At 33.7% G+C, this 20,656-nt stretch overlaps 1 protein-coding gene and 1 pseudogene across 2 annotated transcripts in view; both read right to left on the bottom strand.

Annotated features, from left to right (window-relative positions):
- Window positions 1–804: 804 nt before the first annotated feature.
- Window positions 805–20,656, bottom strand: part of VWDE (von Willebrand factor D and EGF domains) — a gene marked incomplete at its 5' end in the record, with an annotated part of 75,418 nt that continues 55,566 nt past the window's right edge. The window contains 10 exons of the mRNA XM_081079697.1: window positions 805–1,038; window positions 7,786–7,881; window positions 8,605–8,700; window positions 8,805–8,900; window positions 12,121–12,216; window positions 13,761–13,856; window positions 14,448–14,543; window positions 17,825–17,920; window positions 18,004–18,099; window positions 19,456–20,019. Coding sequence (XP_080935823.1) covers window positions 908–1,038; window positions 7,786–7,881; window positions 8,605–8,700; window positions 8,805–8,900; window positions 12,121–12,216; window positions 13,761–13,856; window positions 14,448–14,543; window positions 17,825–17,920; window positions 18,004–18,099; window positions 19,456–20,019 — 1,463 coding nt within the window. The 3' untranslated portion in view covers window positions 805–907. The remainder of the gene's footprint in view (window positions 1,039–7,785; window positions 7,882–8,604; window positions 8,701–8,804; window positions 8,901–12,120; window positions 12,217–13,760; window positions 13,857–14,447; window positions 14,544–17,824; window positions 17,921–18,003; window positions 18,100–19,455; window positions 20,020–20,656) is intronic.
- Window positions 16,783–17,709, bottom strand: LOC308510227 (ER membrane protein complex subunit 3-like; annotated as a pseudogene). Its single transcript has 2 exons — window positions 17,704–17,709; window positions 16,783–17,547 (listed from the first exon to the last, which is right to left on the bottom strand). The product of its transcript is annotated as an ER membrane protein complex subunit 3-like (transcript).

The raw sequence follows: 20,656 nt of genomic DNA, 5'->3' as shown, positions 1-20,656 counted from the left end.
TGCTAAATGGCATATAACTGCTTTTTCAATTAAACCTAATACAGATGAATTTTGAGCAATTTTTGAGAGCTTCAATTTTTGGGGGAACATGAGAGCCACCCTGATATGTATAAGAATTAGGACTGAAAAAATAATCTCAGCGTTTAATATTTAACAATTTAAGATTAGAGACCAAACAAAATTCAGTTTAATCTTATAAGCACAGATATGGTCACAGATTTTTAAAACAAGTGTTTATACAGCACTGGCCTTGCAAGCAACTGTGGGGCGATTTCAGAAATTCTACGAAAGTTTCTATTCATTGCTTTTCTGATTTCCGAAATACAAATGAATCCTAATTCTAATAATAGGTAGAGGGATTTTTTTTGTTTTTTTTTTTTTTTTGCTTTTCCTGAAAGGATTTTAAAAGGGAGCAAATGAAGAGAAAGAACCACTTTCATGGGGAAAAAATTAGGACAGACACGGCTTAATGACACATGACCCGCTAAAAATGTTTAGGGGATCCCCAAATCAACAAAGTAGTGATTCATTGATTTAAAAGTGGTACATTATTTTTTGAGAGGGTGAGTGTGGTCTTTTTATCTAACATTTGACTAAAATGTAAATTAATGGTGTCTTAAATCCATATTGGGGAACATTTGCTCTCTTTCAGCTCCAGTGCCATGAACTACTGCAAAACATTTGATAGTTATATCTACACACTGAAATTCTTTAAGTGCATGTCAAAATTTTGACTAATAAGATAACTCTATAATGACACAAAATAATATTATTTTTAGTTTTAACAACAAATAATAAATCTTTACATGTCTTTTATTTGGAAATAAAAGAAAATAAAACATTATCAGGTAGGTGTTGATTACTAAGTAGAATATCTGAGTAGATAGCAGATGTCAATATCTAATATTTATTTTCTATTTAAAAAATTGAATACCTGTATTTTATTTTCACATTTGACTCCAGAATATCCAGTGCGGCAAGAACAGACATTGGGAAATACACATCTGCCTCCATAAAGACATTTTTGATTGCAAATTGCTGTAATACACAAATTTTTACAATTACCATTTTTTGACACAAATGCTTGTAGCCTATTCTAGTCCAGTAGTCTTAAGCCATTCGACAACGTGGCTACAAAAATAATCTAAGAATCTATGAATGACCAGCTGCACTCCCATCTTCATGCAACCAGCGCATACACACACACACACACACACACACACACACACACACACACACACACACCCCAAACAAAACACAGCAGTTTTACAATGTCTATTCAGACATTATTAAAGAAAACAAAATTTTCATTGGTTACATTTTAAAGCATTTAAAATATATCTTTTTGTTTTCTTTAGAGAGGAGATTCAAGTCAGTAAGAAGATAGCATTCATATTTTTTTTTTAACAATTTAGCAAAAATTTGAAAGAGACCAGTGTATGGAAAAACAGACAATTTTATATACCATTTTTAGAAATTTAAAGTGAAATAATTCTATTGGAAACTTCTTAAAGGTTTTCACACAGTCTGTACTAGAAATTTTTTCCTTAAATCCCTCCTAATGAAATTTTAAAATACCTCTATTTCAATATGTCTCTGTTATCTATCCATCTCTATCTATCTATCTATCTATCTATCTATCTATCTATCTATCTATCTATCTATCTATCATCTATGTACTCACCTACAGAGAGAAAGTTCTTATAATAGTAATAACTAAAATGTTCCACAGGGGAAAGTTCAAGTGAATTATTGTGTTTGTATTATGAAACTTAATACATCATTTAAAACTTGTTTTTAAGGACATAGAAATGCTTTTAAATAATATTGGGTGAAAATAAGCATAATATAAAATTATATACAATATTTGTTTTTCATGGGAGAGTTATCTGCTTTAATAGCTCATATTAGAAACTGGCATAATTCAAGATAATATTCCCTTTGGTATAAATGCAACATTGAAAGGTTATGTTTCATTAGGATTGTTGTGTAAGGTTGGGCAGGTTGTGTAATACACAAAGCCCCACAGCTAAAGAAGCACTGTTCACATCATATATTTAAATATTTATTAAATAATTTTCCCGAAGATGGCAGTAAGGCATCTTCAAATGATGTCATCAATATTTAGACAGTTTCTGGACAGTTAGAAATAAAGTATTTTGAGCAAGGGGACTTTTAAAAATATGCATAAAGGGGGAGGAGAATTTGAGATTTGCTCCTTGGCGTATGTCATCAGTTTGGCTTAAATGAACTATTATAAATATTCTCCACAGGTTTGGACATTTCTTATATTGACATTTACTTGGTCTAGTGCATCAGAATTCCGAAGAAGTCCACCCAGGACCACCCTGGGAACCTGGACCCAGTGCTAATACAGGCAAGGGCCCAATGTGCCCCACCGGCTCCCTGCTTCGCACTGGTTGAACGTGGGTGAGTTTCTCTGAGAAATCCAGGCTTCCTTGCTTTAACTAGCAGGCCATGACATTGAGCTGTTCTTAGAAAACCCTTGAGGTGAATAAGGGTTGAGATTAACCCAGGATAAGGAAAAAAATAAATGGGTTGCTGGTTTTAATTTAGGCTTTTGTGTGTGTGTGTGTGTGTGTGTGTGTGTGTGTGTGTGTGTGATTTTCTTTTATTTTTTTAGTATTTTTTTCAGTTATAGTTGACATTGAATATTATTTTACATTAGTTTCAGGTGTATGTCAGCGGTAAGACATTTATATAATTTACGCAGTGATACCCCTGATTAGTCTAGTACCCACCTGGCACTATATATATAGGTATTGCAATATGATTGATTGTATTTTCTATGCTGTATTTTATATCCCAGTGACTATTTTGTAATTGCCAATTTGTATTTCTTAATCCCTTTACCGTTTTCATCCAGCTCCTCGACCCCCATCCCCTCTGGCAACCATTAGTTTTTTCTCTATATCTATGAGTGTGTTTCTGTTTTGTTTGTTTGTTTGTTTGTTTGTTTATTTGTCTACTGGCAAAAAACAGCAGGCTAGCCTCAAGTCTGTCTCTCCAATCTAGAGTTCAGGGTAAGATTTAAGGGGTTTCAGCATTAGACAATGTACTCTTTGCTTCTAAAAGGGTTCCAGCATTCAGTTTCAGGTTATGTCCTAGTCCTTTGGTTCCAAGAGGGGTGGGGGGGAGCAGTTAAGTGATACTAGTGAGTGATGTTCATAAGTGTTACTCAAGAGTATTGTGTCCAAGGCTTAAACTTTAGTTCTAGGTCTTATTAGAAACAGGACTGGACTACTTTAAGCTGGTTCTGCAGTTACAATTTTGTAAAATGAGAATAACAGTGTTTTTCCAAATATAATTACTTAGCCTGAATGACAGTAGCCTTATATATAGTAAGCAAACAGTTATTGCCAATTGATACTTCACATTCATATCGAAAAGTGAACTTCTGATGTCTCCCTGCCAACATCCCCATGTTGGTTGATGACAATTCCATCCTTCCAGTTATTCAGGCCCAAAGCTTTGACTCCTCTTTCTCTCACCCCTCACATCTAATCTATCAGAAAATCCTTTTGGTTCTACCTCCAAAATATGTGCCGATTCCCAAAGCCTCCTAATGGGCTCCTTGCACTCATCCTTGCTACTTCCAATTTATCTGAAGCAGTCTGAGTGAGGCTTTTAAATGTCAGGTCAGGTTACTTCTCTTCTCACAATACTGCAGAATACTGCCCCTCGATTTCACTCAGAGTAAAAGCTAAAGTTTTTACAGTGGCCTCAAGAGCCTATGTGATCTGACACCTCTCCACCCTCCTCTTACCTCTCCAGCCACATCTCTTGTTACACTCCCTGCTCCCTTATCTTAGCCCAATGGGCCTTCATGCTCCTCGAATACATCAGACATACCCCTTGACACTGCTGTTCCCTTTGATTGGAATACTGTTCCCTCAGGTACCATCTTTCATTTATTTATTAAAGATTTTTATTAAAAATACAGCTAATATACAACATTATATTAGTATTGGGGGTACACAATAGTTTTTCAACATTTATATTCAACCTAAAGAAGTAATCACCATGATAAATCCAGCAACCATCTGACACATACTATGCTATCACAATATCATTGACTGCATTGCCCATGCTGTATATTACATCCCCGGGACTTATTTGTTTCATACGTGGAAATGTGGACCACTTATTCCCCTTCAACTTTTCCCCCTTTTAATTTTTTTTAATTACACTTGACATTCAATATTATTTTATACTCATTTCAGGTGTACAACATAGTGGTTAGACATTTATTTTCATATAATTTAAGAAACAATCCCCCTGACTAGTCAGTCTAGTACCCACATGGCACCATACATAGTTATTGCCATATCATTGCCTATGTTCCCCGTGCTTTACTTTACATCCGCATTACTATTTTGTAACCACCGTATTTTGCCATATATAATGAGCACTTTTTTGCCCAAATTTGTGAGGCAAAAATAAGGATGTGCATCATACAGGTAGTACTAATTATCCATCTGTATAAATGTTTTTAATTCTTTTATTTATGCTTATGAGTTAAAAGTGTAACTCTCGAAATCAATAAAAATATCAGTGCCCTGGAATATGATAATTGGTTTTGTTGAAGTTATGATGAATTTGCAACGATGAAGAGTTCTTGGTGCATAAATATTATAAATTTGTTACCGGTGCATAAAATTTCTTGTACCTTGTATCTGTTCTTGTGTTTTATAATTATTTGTTACATAAAATTTCTTGTACCATAATATGTTAAAAAGTAAATGCTAAACTTCCTTTATAATACAAAAAGCAAGTACCTAAATGTAAACAAATAATTATTTGATTAAAAAATTAAAATGAAAGATTTTTTTTTACCTGAAAGTTTGAACTAAAAACAGGGTGTGCATTATACATGGGAGCACATTATACACGGCAAAATACAGTCCCAATTTGTACTTCTTAATCCCTTCACCTTTTGTCGTTCCCAATCCCCTCCTATCACGCCAACAAATCTAGTACCCATCTAACACCATACATAGTTAATAAAATATTATTGACTATATTCTTTATGCTATATCCTACATCCCCATGACTAGTTTTTAACAACAAATTGGTACCTTCTTAATACCTTCCCCTTTTTCCCCCCACACCCTAATCCCCTCCCATCTGGGGGGGTTGTATTCATCTTTTGTTATTGATATATATTGAGTATTACAATTTTAATACCGCTTTTTTCCTTTATTAAAAATGTGTACACATTTTTTGGCATCTTCTGTGTGTGTGTGTGTGTGTGTGTGTGTGTGTGTGTGTGTATCAAATGTGAGATAATTTTCTAACTATGAATGGCGTTATTAAAATTAATTTAAAGGCACTTGCTTGTAAGAATTGGGTGTTCTAAAATTCTCAGAAATATAAAAACTAACTCAACTCAAATGCTTTTCAAGCTCATGTGATCTAAGATTAATCCTTAGTAAATAAAAGCTAGCTTAAATTTGTTGGTTTAAGTAAAACAGACATTCATTATTTTGCCTGAGTTTTACAGAAATAAGTCCATGTTAATAATTAACTTTTATGTCTATAAAAATATTTCTAGAGGAGATATGATATCCAAGCTAAAGAATGCTAATTGCTTATTTCTTAGTTTTCTTTAGAAATTGAGGTTTTATGGATTAAAACATCAATATACAAGTATATAGGAATAACTTTGCGGTGTTTCCAAAGGGCTCCCGAAAAACCTAAAAAAGACTTGAATTGCCTGGGAAAGGTTGTATAAAGTAAGTGATGAAAACTTCTAGGGTATATTGTATGGGTAAAAATGTAAATTAAATGAATAGCTGGGGGCTATGGGAAACCCAAGATGGCCGCTTGATTTTTCCTTGCTCCCTGGCTCCCCATTTTTCCAATTTTTTTCATGTCTTCATGCATTACACTACATTTAAGCTAGACTTATATGAAGGAATTTATAAGATGACATTATTGAAAGGAGACCTCTTACATTACTGCCAAGGTTTGATAGTCACTTCAAAATAAATGCCAAGTTAGTAACCGCTTCCTATCACAGCGAACTCTCAGGAGACAAAGACTTTAAAGATTATTGACTGCCACCTGTAAATTTTTATTGCTAAGGACATCAAATAAAGACACTCTCTAACCTCATTGGAAAAGACCTATCAGGCACCTAACCATGAATGGACATCTACCCTGTCTATGGACATCAAAAACTCCTCAAGGATCAGAAACCACCACTAACAGAGATAGACAGCTATTCCAAGACATTGGCAAGGACTGTATACCTGTGGATTGATATTGAACTCAATCCATTCAAAATAAATGCATAAACAAAACAGAAACAAACTAATGGATGTAGAGAACAAATTGATGGTTGCCAGATGAGAAGAGGGTTGGGGGACTGGGTGGAAAAGGTGAAGGGATTAAGAAGTACAAATTGGCAGTTACAAAATAGTCACAGGGATGTAAAGTACAGCATAGGGAATATAGTCAATAATATTGTTAATAACTATGAATGGTGCTAGATGGGTACTAGATTGATCAAGGGATCACTTTATAACCTATATAACTGTTTAACCACTATACTGTACACCTAAACTAATATAATATTGAGTGTCAACTGTAATTGAAAAATAAAGAAAAGTTTGAAAAATACACATAAAGTTTCTGCTAAGTATAAAAACAGGGTGCGCATCTTCAGGCTGTACTCAGAGTACCTCCACCATAGTCATTGGAGCATATTTCCACATGAATATGCTTTTAACATCTTATCATCCTCTCTCCTGGTCACATAGTGTTCTCTCCAGAATGAGTAGCCCAAATTGAGGTTGACAACATTTTTCTAGCATTTTATAATATATACTTCCAAAGAGAATTACTGATTTTTGAGCACATATTTCTTATGTAACTGCGAGCATTTAATGAATTCTTTGATAATATTTTCCGAGGATGAGAAATGTATAAATTATAATAATAATTACTATAAAAATAAAGTCTAAGAGTCATGAAAATCATATGTAGTATCTCTGATACATGGAAACAGATGTGGTTCATAAGATGTTGACAAGCAGGGCAGGTATTTCTACGTAGTAGAAAGGCATGGTCATTTTGCAACTGTGTGATTTCAGTCAATACACTTGGTTCACCAGTTTTGAAATTATGTAATTATTGATCATTTGAAAATATTTTGAGGGGATTTCCAGTTTTCCCATTAAGTTAATCTTCCTCAGTATTTTAGCATGCTATTTCAAGTTTTCGTAAATTTAAAAATTGAGTAAAATTTGATTTTCCTCTATATCCTGAGATCTCATCTATGTAAAAATTTATGAGTAAAACTATAATAAATGGAAATATATTAAAATACTAAAATCATAACAGCACAAATTAGTTCTAGGTAGTGGAATTTGGAATGATTAATTTTTTAAAACTTTATCCTATTTTCTATGATTTCAATGATAAATATGTATTTATATTACAATATGAAAAAAAAATATTTAAACTATATGTTAAACCCTTCTTCAGCCTACCTAAGAGAACTTTGCTGGCAATTCATAGACCATAATTTGGAACTATCTATGTCCCACAAAATATTAATGTACTACACCATATTTTTTTTCTCTTAAATGGGTATAAAAATGGATGAGATTTCCTTTTATTTCTAAAATCATTTTTTTCATGGAACAACATGCTGCAATTTTTTTCCATGTGGATTTCTCCTAATGCTACACTTCCTTTAATAATTGTAACAGATTTGGGTTTAGAACACATAGAAGAAAACAAATTCTGTAGGCTTACGTATTTGACACTGCATTCCTTCCCATGTGGTAGGACAATGACATGTGCCGGGAGCAATGCACTCACCACCATTTTTACATTTCTGAAAGCAGATAGCTGCAAATAGAAATATACTAGTCAAATCCTATCATAAACCATAAAACTTTTCATTAAAAAAGAGAAAGTTAAAAATTAGTGATTGAAGGATCTTTTCCCTTAAAATTATATCGAGAACATTTCCAATGTGACTATTTATGCTTGAAAAACATAATTTCAATGTTTGTATAATGTTCCATTGATAGTAACTTTGCACCAATTGTTAAAACATTTACGTGGCTTCTCATTTTTCACTTTGACTAGTATAATAGCTGCTAATTTTAAGTAATAATTTATGAAAAGGAAAAAAAATGAAACATTTGAATGAGGCGAGCTAAGCATTTCAAAAGTTAGCCAGATTTTAAAGCAGGGGCACGCCACCTTTGGAGGTTCTGAATTGGTTGGTCTGAGATGGGGCCACGGAATCAGTAATTTTTTTCAAACTTCCCCTGACTCCTCCTTAAGAATAGAAGACCAGGATTTAAAGACTTGTCATTTATCCTGGCAATTGTAGTGGACAGTCTGGAAAATACAGTATACCCTCTTCCTCTGCTAACTTGAAAGAATAGGTGGAAAGAACTTGGCATTTCACTCTATTTCAAAAATGTATCTCCAAAAATAGAAACAAATAAGCAAAAGTAAAAATCAACAAATCAAAAACAAGGAAAATGCTACTTCTCTTAAATTCTGATTTATATTCTCAAGATAATGTGAGTTTTAGTTTCTTAAGAGTATTCCACTTACGTGTGTTGCATTGTTTCCCTCTCCAACCAGAAGGACAAGAGCAAATGTTAGGTCCTACACATTTTCCGCCATTCATGCACACAGGATCACAGATACCTTAAGGTGAAAGGATAAAATATCAGCCCTTAAATGGCAATCATTTTGCTGTTTAATGTATTTACTTTACCTGTAGTTGGCAAATACATATAGTGTTGTCTTACATTTTTGGCATCTCCTACCGGTGTATCCTTCACGACAGGCACACACATTACTTCTTATGCAGTGACCACCATTTTTACAGGGAGGGTGACAGATAGCTGAAAGAATACATGGCAGCAATCTGTGAATATTACACATGCAGTTATTGTGTATTACATATTGCATCATGTTCTTGTTATCTACAGGGACACAAGGAAGAGAGATGTGCTATTAAAATAAAAGATCGCAACTGCAAGTCATTGAAACTGTCCTTTCTAAATCATAAAATACAATGCTTACAGCTATAAGCTGCTAGTGGGTTATCACAATTTGAAATGTATTGGCGAAGTGTTTGTAACAAATGGAGTGTTGGGCATTATGGTGCATTTATTATAAACCTTTTCTTATGTTTCCCCATACTTTGAAGTAAAGAGTGTAATGATCTGGTCAAAACCAATAAAGTAAGTCAACACCTAGCTCAAAATAAGAATTTATTTGTTCCTGTGAAAATTCGAAAAATCACAACAATATGTCACATAGTATTTAGAAAGTATTTTTATCATTTGAATACCTACAGAGGTCATAAAAGTAGAGCTTTATATGTGACATTTTGTGAAAAATATTTTTAACAATAAATCTTTCTGTTAGAAATATTTATTGAATAACCTTGAATATGCTATAGTATCTGCTATATATATATGATTTTGTTCCAAGAAGAGCAGAAACTAGTATTTATCATCTTTTATGGGAGGATTATTATTGTTTCCTGCTTCTCCCAGATATGACAATTAAATGCAGTTACTTTAAAATTAATAATACATATGCAATTTTAAAATTCAATTTTCCTGAAATGACAAATAAGTGGGTTTTAGTTTGTGTTTTAAAGGTGAATGTCAAATTAACTGGTTTTCGTAATAGTGCCACTGTAGACTGACTCCCATTTGAATTAAATACACCTTTAATATTTATTAAAGCTGCTTTCTTTATTTTCAAACACTGTAAGGAAAATTCAAATGATTTCAAATAGATTTATAAATGAAAATAATATAGCACTTCATGTAAAAAAACAATATTACCGAATGATTTGGGCATATGGATAATTTCCACTACTTTAGGCTGAGCCTTTGCTGGTTAATGCTTGAGTCTACTCTCTCTGGCATTTTTATTGCTATTTTTTATTATGGAGAAATGCTCTTACATTTTCTCCTTCTTGATCTTTATACAATTTAAGATTAATTCTATTTATTAAGAAAAATGTATTATTTTCATTATAAAAAAACATAGAAAATACCTAGGGTTAGAAATTTAAAACTAAAAATAAATGAAAGGAATAGAAGACCTATTTATGATGGATGACCTTGGTATATTCGATACTCATCAGTTTCACAAAACTTGAGTATAAAGATAAATACTACATTTATACAAAAAAGTATGTGTAATAAAATATATAAAGATGGCATAAAACTTAGGTTTAGTCATGCCCACCCTAATCCCATTTTAGGAAAAAGAAGTTTAGGAGACAATCTACCATCACGTATATATTTAAGAAACTCTCTAGGCTTCAAATGAATCTCCCACCAAACTCCATACTGAGCCAAGTAATCAAGCCTCACCTTCCATGTGGAATGGGCTCATGGCATTCAAGGGATAGTTGGAAGAAAGTTGGAAGATGTATTGAATCATCTCTTCAGTCACGCATTTAAGCTTTATTAATTAATAATGTAGTTTAACTCTTTCATGATGTTTCTAGCTCAATTTCTAACTTCCTCTTTTGAAATTTTACAGAACGAGCAGTATATGCTTCTCATAATTTACTTGTAACCATAGTCTACCTAATTTTATTCAATGGCTTTTGATGTGTGTACCTACCAGCTTCCCTTCCCACTATTTGGGCTCATGTGAGTTTCACAAGGGCATGTGATCCAATAAGAATGACGACCATGTTTTATTTCTTTTGCATATTCTGTAACATGTCTTAATGACAATAACATTATTACTTAATGGTAACTAGACATGTGCTGATTATCTGTGAAGGTGGTCACCTACCTGTGTGTCTCACTTGTACCTCAGAGCAACTGTTTGGTTCAAACTTGAAAACCAAGATTTCTGAGGCCTTAAACTTTAAGTAAATTTCCAAAATCTATGCCAGCTATGAAGTTGTAGAGACTAGCTAATTTCAAAATATGCTAACATGACATGTTCAACAGATAATTTTTAGTTCAACGTGATAGTTTAGAGTTTTCCTTCCTTTCCCAGGTATACATATAAATTTTAAAGGAGAACTTTTCTTACTATTATCTTACATCTATTGAAAGTAGTATGAGAGATATAAGCTTTTCATTCCCCTTCTTACATTCTCCACTCAACATTATACCTATAATTCATAAAAGTGTGTTTCAACATAGTCTCTTAGTTTTCAAGATTCGTCTTGACTTTGTCTTTACTTCCTTCCATTTTGCAAACTGGTTCCAAAAGGAAATCTGAATTAGAGGAATTCATTTCCTATGCTCACATATCTAGTCCTAGAATGATGTGTTTTTTTTGTGTTTCTTTTTCTGTCTCAGTTACAACTTAAGACTCCTAGCCAACCTCCAAATAAAATAATGGAATCCAATTAAAGTATAATATGGCAAGGAGAGTATAGATTTTAGGGATTAAATCATGACGTGTTCTGACATGCTTTTACTAAAAATCTAACCTATATGTTGCATAAACTCAAAAATATAAAGATACAGAAAATACATTTTAAATTTTGTTTGTTGACATTAAATCATGCCGACACTGACTGCCTCAGGCGACCCCCATTATTGTGAAAAACATGTAGCATTAACTATATGAGGGAAAGTGTTAAAATAAAAGGTCATGAAGGAGAAAATGATGCATCTTTATGTTCCCATATCACTTCGCCTAGTCTTGTGCACACCTGGCTCTTCATAAATGTTTAATGAAACTAAAGTGAAGAGAGATCATGAGATAATAATGGACATTAGATTGACCACAAATAAAATATTTTTGCTGTGAAGGCACCATTTCATTATAACAGACTGTAAGGGAACCTTGCTTATTTGTTTTACACCTTGGCCCTACAAAACTACACAAACAACTGCCAAGGTTGTAAGCCTATATGTTTAATAAATGTAACCATTTTTCATAATAACTCTGATATGTTTTTATGAACTGATCTTTGGTGGCTAAACCTGCAACATCACAAGAAATGGTAGGAAAAGAAAAAACAAATAACATCTTCCCCTTTGGAACTTGTCTCTTTGTATTTACTCAGCGCTCTGTTTATGTCTAACTTTCCCTTTGCTTTTTTATTTATAAAGAAAGAATAATTACCATTCTGACACTGTGCACCAAAGAATCCATTTGGACAGAGGCAAGTGTTTGGCTTATGACAGGAACCACCATTGAGGCAAATAGGGTCACATAAAGCTAATGAACAGCAGGAGGGAGAGAGACCATAAAAATTTTATTATTTAAAAAATGAAAGCTGCACATAAGTACAAATGGTGCATAATGAAATATTTTATTTTTACTGCAAGTAAAACCCACAACCTATAATTAATTAGATGTTACCAAACATAAGAGGAAAGAAATAACTGGGTAATCGCTTTGAAAGTCTGTTCATTAAGCTTACAAATAATACCAAACTAAGAATGTGGAGGCTGAGATTTGAATTCAGAATGCCCTCAATTAGCTGAACGAATGACTGGAAGTTCGGAGAAGACAATTCAACAGCACAAACAGGATGGTCTGTAATCTGCTCTTGTGGCCTTGTGTACCTCTTTTAGTCTCCTTCCTAATTCAAAAAGGAACACTGCACTCAAGTCCTAGCACACTCAAAAATATTCCTCGTTTTGGCTTCTTTATCTCTGTTCCAATTTGAAAGCACCCCCAATTCCATGTTTATTTTTTCTCCTTTTTTTAACAAATTAAATTCACTGGGGTAACACTGGTTAATAACATTAATAAATTTCAGGTATACAATTATATAATACAACATGTGTCTACCACCCAGAGTCTAGTCTCCTTCCATCACCATATAGTTGACCCCTTTTACCCTCCTTAACCTCCTTCCTAACCCTCTTCCGCTCTTGTAACCACCATTATATTGTCTGTATCTATGAATTTATCTGTTTGTGTTGTTTGTTCATTTGCTGCTTTTTGTTTTATATGCCACATACAAGCGAAACCCTTTTCCATTTTCCAGCCCAGGTTTTACCCATTCTCCAAGGTCTGCTTGAAATATTTTTCCTTCTAAACTGCACTTGCCAAAATTAATTTTATTCTTCTCCGCCCCCAAGGAACTGTACATTAATTACATTACTTATTATAATCCAACTTGTATCATAGTATTTTTTGTAATTGTATCCTGTGTCTCCTTCACTAATGATATGCTACTTAAACTCTGGGCAAAATCAAATAGATCTTTGTTTCCCTTTGCATCATGCTTCACATGTGTTGGCAAGCTACAAACATTGAATTAAATCTATGTTGAAAAAAGTCATTATATCACAACAGATTATGTTAAACATAGATAATTGCAAACACTGCTGCCAAAGAAGTAAGTCTGATACTGTGTTAAATAAATGGAATAACATGATGAGTCCACTTAACTCAGAATTGCTTGAATGTTTAATAAAAATAGAATGTCTGTGTTATGATTTTTTTTTAAATTGAAAGAGCTCTAGAAGATGCAGCACAGATGTTTCTCTCCACCGTAAGGCAATTGGATGAGGAAAATATAAAAGAAAAAAAATATATATTGGTTGGGTTGGACCACAGACACTCTAGGGTCTAATACAAGAAGAAAAAGAATGAAGATGAAAGATAGGTTTTTAACAATTTGTATGAAATAAAAACCATACCAATCTTGTCAGATTAGTTTTATGTTTTTGGGTGCAACTCTTTAGGACACAGTCTCATTTTAAATTTATTTTAACTGACAAATTTATTGAAAATATTTCTAATTTTACCTGTATTACAGGTGGGTCCATACCAGCCAGACTTGCACTGGCAAACATCTGGTTTAAGACATTCACCTCCATTTTCACAGTGTCTGTTACAAACCACTAAGATCATAGAATAAAAATAAAGAAAGATAAATTAGGCTTGGAATTGGTCCTATTATTGGCTATTACCTAGGTAGTTTATACCTGCCAATCACAACCTCTAATTAACAAAATCAGAGAGAAAGATAAAAATAATTTATCCTTTGGCTTTAAATGGTCTCCAATTCTCACATTCTGTAATTATTAATATTATTATTTTTGCTAATAGAAATGGGGAAAGTAGAAAACCATTGAGCTTAATGGTAAATAAGAGATGGCTATTTGGGAAAATTATTGGTTACTGATGAAAGTAATCACAGACATAAATGAGATAAATTCATACATAATGCAACAAATCTGAATTCTTGTTGTCTTAAAGAAATGATCATAGATAGGGTCAATAAGAGAGTTACTTCTAAGAACAAACTTCTGTATCTTAGCATTGGCACCTAGTACGTTACTTTCAGTGGTATGTTGAATGGTAATTTTCATAATAAATCATAAATGTATATTTTTTACTTAGGGTTTGGGCTTATACCATTTAGCATCAAAGCGATCGTCTATTCAAAGGAGCGATTTCATCATATTAGACTGCAAGAGAGCTTTGCTTACTTGTTTCACACCTTGGTCCCACAAAACCATATGGACAAGTACAGCGATTTCCAGTCAGGCAGGTGCCACCATGTTGACAAGGAGGGTTACAGTGTTCTGCAGACACAGAATATGTTATTAAGTTTAGTTTTTAAAAAAGTCAGTTTATGTTTATGAAGCACAGGTACTATAAAAGTTTCTCATAAGAGCAAATTATAATAAGCTCAGTTTTCTTTCACTATGAAATTGAATTCTGTGGGAATGACTACAAGTTCACTCTGCAAACACCCACAAATCATCAACATATTGTGGTTTATAAAATGTGTAGTTAACTGGATGGAAATATATGATCATGGGTTTCTTCCGAAAAGTGAGACTTAGATTTATGCATGCCTGCCGTACAAATAGAACATTTCTGTATTTGCATAATTATTTTCATATGCTATTGATATTGAATGTTTCTGTTAGTTCACTCTAGATTTACTTTAATTTGTTCATTTGTACCTTGTCATAAAAACATTTAATGTGTCTCAGTTTATTAATAATTGTATTGACATCACCCAACATGTATTCTTTAAAAATATTATTTTAAAAATAACAAATTTGTGTTTCAAAAATTTTATCCATTTTAGGAATACCATTTTATAAACTCTCCACTTAAGAGTTCAATCAAAACAATAAAATTATATAGCTATAGATATGTTTTTAAAAATCTCTTTTTGGGGGGAGAGGCATATAATCAATAATAGTGTAAAGATTTTGTAGGGTGTCAGATAGACACTTGTCTTATTAGGGAGACCACTTCATGGACGGTGTAGGTGTACACTAAGCCGAATAATATTGAATGTCAACTATAATTTAATAAATATGTAGTCAAGGGATATGGAATACAGCATAGGGAATAGTATCAATGGAATTGTAACCACTATATACAATGTCAGAAGGGTAATAGAATGGAGAGGGGGTTACCACTTTGTGAGGGATGAAATGTCTAACTATTATATTGTTCTGTATACCTGAAACTAATTTTTTTAAAAAATCACTTTTTAGGTTTCTTCTTACTACATGAAATCTATTTATTTGGCATTTCACAGTTTTTTGGAAGTATGTTTGACAAGCCATTCAATAATCAGGCATCCTTTGCTTGAAGCTAAAATATTTGTAGGGATATGGAACTTTATAACGAAATCTCAAAAAATTATTTCTGAAGATAATTTTACCAAGGGCAAGTAAGTGATTGCTCTTTGTATCTCTGACTTTAGAAAGTTAAGTTTTTAAGCCTTCAAATAAATTATTATTTTAAGAAGAAACAAGATGGTTTAATTTGTAGAGTCAAGAGTTGTTTTTTTCTTGAATACAGTGTTCAACATGTGAATTACAAATTATCTCTTGGTACTGAAATAGTACCTTGACACTTTCCTGGGAGTTAATTCAGACAGAATTATTTGTGTGTAACCCTTAACTATGTGTCTGCCAGCAATCACCCTCTCTCCCTTATTATAGTGATACATAAACTCTTTCTTATGCAGAATAACTGGGAAATGCTGTCTCTCATTCAACTGAGTAGACATACACAGTATAGCACCATTGATTTGTCAGTAGGCTTGATATTTTATGAACTCCAGGTCAAGACTTCACATTTAACCAGTCTCTGATGATCTCACAAGAACTTGAGAATCCAGCAGTGTCTCATGGTCACCGATTTTTGCTGGACATTATTATGAGATAGAGAAGATTTGGAAAGTCTGTTCTGGTCCTGGGTTTTCACTCTGAAAAGGATTTATTTGAATAAGGTGTTGACACATTTGCTCTTTATATCTGTAGGCTCAAAATGAACAACATAGGGAGCTTCACCTTATTCATCCATAGTTCTTAAATTTACAGTAATGAAAATGTATTAGTGTAAAAAAAGTTAGAAAATACTAACAAAAAATTAAAGGTAAAATGTAGGATGTTTGGATCCCAAGAAAACAGGAGTCTACCATGGTTAGAAGTCAGGTTGACTGCAAATAATAATTAGGTATAATTGACAATGCCTTTTCCAAAGACTTTATTTTTGCTAAGTTATATACATTATCACTAGCTTGAGTTTTCCCCCTTTCTCTGACTCTCATTAGTAGAGTCACCAGATGGAAAATGTAAAACATTTTAAAAATAGCTGTCTCTGAGTAAGTCACCCAGCACACACTCCTCATATTTCCTATAGTTTCAAACATAAAGGGGAATTGGCTCAGACAAGAATGATTCTTGCTGCACACCCACCAGGTCATGCATCCTTTTTTTTTTATTTTGAGTCTCCTGCTCAAAACAAAAGGTTAAGCACTACTCCCAGTTCGTGATACAGTTAATCTCTGTTTCAAAAAATAGAAGTCTGCAATTCCTTCTAGAACATGCCTTGTAAGTGGAGGTCTTTGGTCACAAGCTCCCTTCAATGTCATGTAGTGCCCCCTGGTGATCTGTCAGCTCCAAAGCTCCCCACTCTGTCCTGAAAACTATGTTGGTGTCTCCGGGCCTGGCCATGGCTGCTCCAGTCGTCTGCTCCTGCATTATCCATTGGCCAGCAGCACTATCTTGGCCCAGAATCAGAAAGTAAATGCTCTGAAGCCCAAAGACATTGAGGAAGTACCAGGATGCAGAAGTCACCCAGGCTGCATCTAACATGCGTGGGGTTTTGCTGTAGCATAGGCTTAAAATGGAGGGTTCAGTGGAAACGGGACCTTGGTTGTGACAAAACCAGAAAATATCATGTTAATCTATCCACCGATAAGAATCCTAGGGAGAACATTTGTGATGTTGCCTTTCATCATGTCTGTGAACATAGTGGGGTCAGTCATAGGACAAGGAGGCACTACTTTCCTTTTAGTGTTTGGAAAATCCATTTTCTGGGTTATTGAACTAATATCTTCATGTCAAGAAAGACTGTTTGGGAATGTATTTTGCATTTTTCCTTGAGGACTCTGCTTTAAATTAAGACTTGACTGTCAGAAATGTGTTCCCGAGTGAGTTTCTTGTCGCTCTGTAGCAGGATGGACATGTAGTGGAGGATCATGCCCAGGGAGAAGGTGATGATAATGTTGGGCAGGACCACCCAGAAGTGGATGTTGAAGTAGTCCAGCAGCCACTCAGCCCGCCATCTTCACAAAGCGCCCCCTCCTGGCCAGGTGTAGGAGGGTTTCTGTTCCCCTGGGCGCGTGGGCTCCCCTTCGAGTTCGCCTCCGGGCCTCTCACGCCCAAATAAATTATTTTTAATAAACATTAAAAATTTTGACTCCCTCACCAGCATTAATGAATATATATTAGTATATACACAGTAAAACTGAGTTATCTTTTTAAAAGGTTTTAAAGAAAATACTGTTTTATTTTGGCTCTATTATTTGGTTTTTAATTTGAATCATCACCTTCATCACAGGTTGCTCCACCATATCCTGGGGGACATTCACAAATGTTAGGCTTAATACATTTTCCATGGTTTTTGCAATCAGGATGACATATAGCTGTATAAAATAAAGCTCATAGTTAGAAATATCAATTATCAATTAAATTAATTTTGCAAACTAACAAAGGGTGCTATACCTACCGGTTTGGCAGTTAGAACCAGTGTAACCAGGTTTACATTTGCATATGTTTGGGGCAACACATTCCCTGCCTTTTCCACATGGTTGTCTACAAATTGCTGCAAAAATCAAGGAAAAATGGCCGAATTGTTGATACAGTATGTACATGTTACCCATAGGCTTAGTTACAATAAAAATAAAAATTCTCTGAATCTTGAAAAATTTGATACTACTATTAAGCAACAACCACTACATTTATCCCTAAAATTATTTTCCGCCTTACATTTGTTTTACTACTAGAATTACTGAGGGAAATGATTAATAGAGTAAGAAGGACCAACCACATGTAGTAATTACTCCCATAGCAAATCCTGATGTTGGAAATGGTTGCTAACCATAAATGAGATTACAGTATTTTTTCAGAGGGCAATGAAGTTGCAGACACTAATCAGGTAAATGTTGATAAATGGCAGGATAATCAGAATTTCAAAGAGCAAGATGCCAGGAATATATCATAAGCTTGTAGGTTTGTATTCCTTAAGCTTCTCCAATTATCTGATCTATTAGGCATTTAACACTTCTGATGTAACTGAAATGCATGAGGTTGCTTTGTTTTATTTGTTAATGAGTTTTATATTGTATGTAAGTATTGAAGGTTATTGTTATCATTACTAGAAAAAAAGAAAAAAGAATTCTTCTAGGTAATACTGAGAACAAAGGAATATGCCAACAGTTCTATTGCTTAAATTGGTTTCAGAGAAATCAAAACACAAACAAAACAACAATTAAAAAATAGCTTCTATCTTATCATAGCCAAAAATTTGATTTGCATCAGAGAAAACAATGCTGATAGTTATGAAAAAAAGTAAACACCTTTTCAAAATTAAAGTGATGCCCAACTTGTTTTATTCTCAGGAACTAGAGTATTTACAGAGAAAACCTAGGTTATGCAAATAACCGAATATGCCAGAATTAGTAATTTAAAGTGATAAATGTCCACTGTGAGCTAAAAAGAACCCAGACCACAGTGTTACTCACATCCTTACTTCATCTCTTTAGCTGCTTAATGCCAGGAAAGTCAGTTAGCCCTTTAAGGCTCTGCTTTCTCATCTGTATAATGGGAAAAATAACCAATATGTGGGGTCCCTGTAAATTATATGATGTAATTGATACAGAATGTTCCCAAAGACCCTAGAATACAGTAGATAATAAATATATTTAGAATATATTATGTCATTATACTATTTAATATTAATATTTAATAATTAATATTAATATTTTAAAAAATAACTCAGAAACACCCATGTTGATTTTTTGAAATGTGAAGAGAATAGACAAACACTAAATAAATGGAATGAATAGAAATTAGTGAAATAAATGGAGTAAACAGAAACTAATAAATAGAAAAGCATATCTTCATAATCAGTGTGAACTGGATAACATTCTTTGTATCTTCTGAAGAGTTTTCATACTACCTTTGCAATTGATACCATCTCCATAATATCCAAAGGGACAGTGTCCACATCGAAAGTGACCATCTGTGGTTGGCACACAGGAAACACCAAGAAAGCAACGCAATTCAGCACAAGTCGATATTTTGGTCAATCCAGGCTTTTTTTGCAAAACAGTGATGGCCTTAGTAACTGGCGATGCAAACCCATCCCAATGTTGGGTGTAACTGTGGGCAGACCTGTTAATTTGAGAATTATACCCTCCTGCCTCTGTTTTGATGGTGCCCTGGGTAACATCCTTTACTTCGCCAGGGGAACGGTTTTGGTTAATGCTTAAAGAACTACGGTTGTTCATAGGAACTTCCAACTTCCCCAGGCTGAGGTTTGTACTGAGAGTATGATCTGCATGTTCAAAACCTGATATCTGATGGAAAATAGCCTTCTTTGAATTTATCATTTGAGTTGATTTTAGTGAGAAGTGCGAGATGTCATAGGTTGTGTCCAAGAACTTTTTGATAGTAGCAGGACTGTGGGTAAAGCTTGTACCCACTGGTGAATGATCTCTTGATGTTGACTGAAAATTTATATCTAAACAACCAAAAGAAAAGAAAGAAAGAAATGTTGGTCATAACAATACTGCTCTACCTACAGTATTTAGTGTTAAATAATTCATTTTTTCATTGATTATCTACTACACGAATAACACAATACTAGGAGCTGTGCAGTAATGAAGAGTCATCATATGTTTCCTGCCTTCAAGAAACTTATAATCTATTTGGTTACACAAGATAACAAAGAATGTTAAACAGTATAAAAACTAAAGAACACTAATAATTTTAGTAAGAGTTAGAGTTAGTCAATAAATGTGTATTACCACCTAACGCACATTAGGCTCAAAGCAAAAGAAAGCACAGACCCATCTTTGAGAATCTCAGTATTGTCAAGGATATAGATATGCGATCAATTCATTTTAAAAATCTGTAAGAATGACAGCTATAGGAGCATAGAGGAGTGAACAACTAATTTTGCCTAGAAAAGGGAGGACAGAAACTGAATGCTTAAATGAAAATTAATTGGTAAACTATATAAATGTTATTTTGTATGAAAGGTGAAGAACTGTGGCTCTAATCATTTTACCAATGTGACAAGTGGGATTTTATATCCCTGTTTTTCTTGATTGCTTGCGCAGGAATTAAACATTTTTTTTTTCCTTTTGAGGGGAGGT

Source organism: Rhinolophus hipposideros, assembly GCF_964194185.1.
Source record: "Rhinolophus hipposideros genome assembly, chromosome: 18".
In the NCBI taxonomy this organism is placed as follows: Eukaryota; Metazoa; Chordata; class Mammalia; order Chiroptera; family Rhinolophidae; genus Rhinolophus; species Rhinolophus hipposideros.
Note: the sequence above shows the minus strand (reverse complement) of the source record. Positions and strands in the feature narration are given on the sequence as shown.